This window comes from Echinops telfairi, unplaced genomic scaffold (assembly GCF_000313985.2).
Source record: "Echinops telfairi isolate 266 unplaced genomic scaffold, ASM31398v2 ScPeMD7_44;HRSCAF=162, whole genome shotgun sequence".
NCBI lineage: Eukaryota > Metazoa > Chordata > Mammalia > Afrosoricida > Tenrecidae > Echinops > Echinops telfairi.
This window is the reverse complement of record NW_022103942.1, coordinates 2,275,196-2,278,698: the sequence shown is the minus strand read 5'-3', so window position 1 is coordinate 2,278,698 and position 3,503 is coordinate 2,275,196. Positions and strand designations below refer to the sequence as shown.

Below are 3,503 nucleotides of genomic sequence, written 5' to 3'. Positions count from 1 at the left end.
AGTTGTGAACTACTTTCAAACACACTCTTCCTGATAACAAAGCTTCCACATTACTGTTTAATGGTCTGAACTCTTGGAGTCTGGGTTTAAGTGTAGTTAGGGATTCCCACTGTAACTGCAGCCTTCAACAAAAAGTGCTTTAGGATTTAAGATCTGATGCACGACTTGCCTATCACCTTTTCCACTAGCTCAAAATGCCCAACATAGTAAGCCCTGGTAGTATAGTGGGTTAAGCATTAGGCTGACAATTACAAGGTCAGCTGTTTGAAACCACCAGATTCTCCATCGGAGAAAGATGAGGCTTTCTATTCCTGTAAAGATTTAAATTCCAGAAAGGAGGTTATGTTATGTTTTACAGGGTTACTATGTCATTGACTCAATGACAGTAAGTTTGAGTTTTCAGCATTCTTAAAAATCAACCGTCTATTCCTGGAATCTTCTCAAAGATAGCAGGTTTCTTTCATCTGCACAGAACTACTAAACGTGCATTTCCTAGAAATGCTGATTCATGTCCATTCTTGCACAATTGTTTGGGCATGATACACTGGAACTTTGTGGAAGGAGGATTCTTAGGCATTTTCAAGTAAATGACTTCCTTAGGTATCACTGGAGAGGAAAGAGGCAGGGAATGGGCTATAGAAACTGAGAGAGTCATTATATAATTTGACACTATTTCATATTTGGTTAAAAGAATACCCACCTGAATTCAGAAGACATTGAAAAAAACATATTAAAAATGGCAAATAATAGTGTGGGAAAAATTGGGCCCAGAAGTAAGCAGAGAAAGGAATATTATAACAAGATATCATCACTTTTATCTTTTCAAATTGGAAAACAATTTTCAATAGTAATGTCCATCATTAACTAGGATGTAGGAAAATAGGCACTTTCATATGCATAGCTGGTGGAAGTTCAAAGTGGTTCTATCTTCCCAGAGAGCATTTGATCCAGGAATTTTTTTTCTTTGATCCAGAAATTTCACTGCTAGGAAATGTATGAAAATAATTAAGGTTGTGCATAAAAGGTTACAGACAAATATAGTAATTCCTTTTTTTTTTCTCAGACAACTTTTATTGCTCCAGGAAAGGGAGGAGAAGGAGCCCGGGGGCACCGCAGGTTACACACTCAGGTGCTAACCTGAAAACTCAGCGGTTCAAACCCACCAGCTCCCCCAAGGGAGAAAGATGGGGCAGTCGGGTTTCCGTAAAGATTGACAGCCTCAGAAACCGGGGAGCAGTTCTGCCCTCTTGGACGGGGTTCCCTTCTAAGGGGAAGTGTCTTGACAGCACTGGCTGGTGGTGGGCCAGTAAAGGCAGGCAGGCAACCCCCACGCCCACCCAAGCTCCCATGGCCCTCACTGTTTCCCATTGCCGTTGATGGGGAGGTTGATGTGCTCGGGAGGGGCCAGGAAGGCCTTGAGCTTGGGCCGGGCGCTGAGCCGTGCCACGTAGGCCGAGAGCAGGGGGAAGGCGTCCAGGCAGCTGGGAGCCAGCACTTGGTGGATCAGCAGCAGGCCCAGCAGGTTGTAGTCGGCAAAGGAGATCTGGTCGCCCACGATAAAGGCTTGGCCCACTTTGTTCTGGGACAGCAGGGTCTCAAAGGGCTTCAGGTGCCCAGGCAGTGCCTTCAGATAATCTTCCTTGCCAGCCTCGTAGTTGGTATAGATGAGGGAGCCATATTTACAGCGCAGGTCCTCCGCGCCGTCATTCACCACGTCCACCAGCGCCACCTCCCGAGGGTCCTTCCCGTAGAGGCCCAGGGAGTGGCCCAGGTGCCGCAGGATGGCATTGGACTGGTACAGGCTGAGGTCCCCGTCCTGGAATTTGGCGAGCTGCCCGTACAGACAAGAGGCCTTGAGCTGTTCCTGCATCCAAGTCTCCTTGGTCACCACTTCCTCCTTCCAGCTCTGGCCCTGGTCAGCCAGCAGCATGCGCATGGCCTCGCAGCGCCCTCTAACGGGGAAGTAGACGATGGTGCCGGTTGGCATGCTGGCGACGCAGGCGATGGCGGAGCTGGACAAATATAGTAATTCTTATGGTCTTCACTTGGGGAAATGACAAACTGGTATAGCATGCAGTCATTTAAACATGTTTCAGAAAAATATTTGACAACAGAGGAAAGAATCCATCCATTATGTATTAAGGAAAAATATAATCTTTGCTTCTTGATGATAGAAAGGGCCTGGGTAGTGCATCTCAGGTAAGCACTTGACTCTCAACACCAAAACGAAATTCACTTCCATCGAGTCAATGCCGACTTTTGCACTGCAACCTTTTAGGACAGGATAGAACTGCCTCTGTGAGTTTCAGACACTGTAACTCTTTAAGGGAGTAGAAAGCCCTTTCTTCGGTGCAGCAGCTAGTGGTTTAGAACTGGTGACTTTGCAGTTAGCAGCCCAATGCATAACCACTATGCCACCAGGGCTCCTCAGAAACTCACCAAGAGGACTGGGAATCTGCTTCTGAAAGGCAGCAGTCTTTAAAACCCTATCACTTGTTTGTTTCCAAAGTGCTCATCATGTTACCCTCTCACTTTCCCCCTAAGTGTTGGTCCCGAGGATCTTCAACTCACCTGCTAACTAGAAAGTTTTGGGTAAGTCCATGAGGATGAAGCTGCAAGAAAGACACTCTCAAACACAAAGACATATTTAACATATTTACTGACCAGAAAGAAACAGTGAAAGTACACTTGGAAGAGGGTCTATCTTCTCAGAAAGGAAAAGAGAACAGACCCCAACTTCAAGCAACTCTAGGGGTTTTTATAATTACACTCTTCTTTAGGGGAAGGCCCTTTCTTATGGTGGTCATTTTCTCCTGGTGAGCTTGAGCGTGCTGGGTCACAGAAATTTTAGGGTTTGTCTGAGCTTGTCCCCAGCTGTGACTCAAGGAATCATCAGCCCTGATTTCTTCCATTTTGTTCTAGCTAGCTAACATTTCTCCCCTGAGAGAGATGGAACCCTCAATTTTTAGGAAAAGGGAGTTCAATTCATTCTGACTACCTCCTATTTTTCAGGGATGACATTGCCCTGCCTGCCTGTGTCACATCCCCGCCCACCCCAACTCTCCCTCAGAAGGTCAAGGCTGACTGGTCAAGGGTGTGAAAGGGGATAGGTTGGTGCCCTTGTTTGGCCATCATTTGAATGTGAAATTTATGCAACCTGGAAGACACAAACTTCATCAGGAAGTTAAAAATACAAGGTCCAAATATAAACAATTTCACAAATTCTACTACAGGGGCCTCAAAGGGTTAAAAACCAAGTAACAGAAGACAGGTAACTCTTAATAGTGATCCAGAAATCCCCCTGCTAACTTGATCCTGGTATTCCAGAGCCACTTGGCTCTTTGGAAGAGGCTATGAGCCCTTATATCTACTTTTCCTGAGGTATTAACATAGAAGCAGCAAACATGTTGGCTAGAGCACGTACTCCTTTGTATTAGTCTAGGTACTTTGGAGAAACAAATCCACAGCAACTCATGTATAAGAGAGAGTTTTATGTAAAGAAA

The 3,503-nt window shown here is 45.6% G+C and overlaps 1 protein-coding gene across 1 annotated transcript; it reads right to left on the bottom strand.

Annotated features, from left to right (window-relative positions):
- Window positions 1–1,276: 1,276 nt before the first annotated feature.
- On the bottom strand, window positions 1,277–1,987 carry LOC101652001 (glutathione S-transferase P-like). The gene has a single exon (XM_045290620.1). It carries the CDS (start codon window positions 1,985–1,987, stop codon window positions 1,355–1,357), a length of 633 nt encoding a protein of 210 aa, XP_045146555.1. The 3' UTR covers window positions 1,277–1,354.
- Between the last annotated feature and the right edge of the window lie 1,516 nt (window positions 1,988–3,503).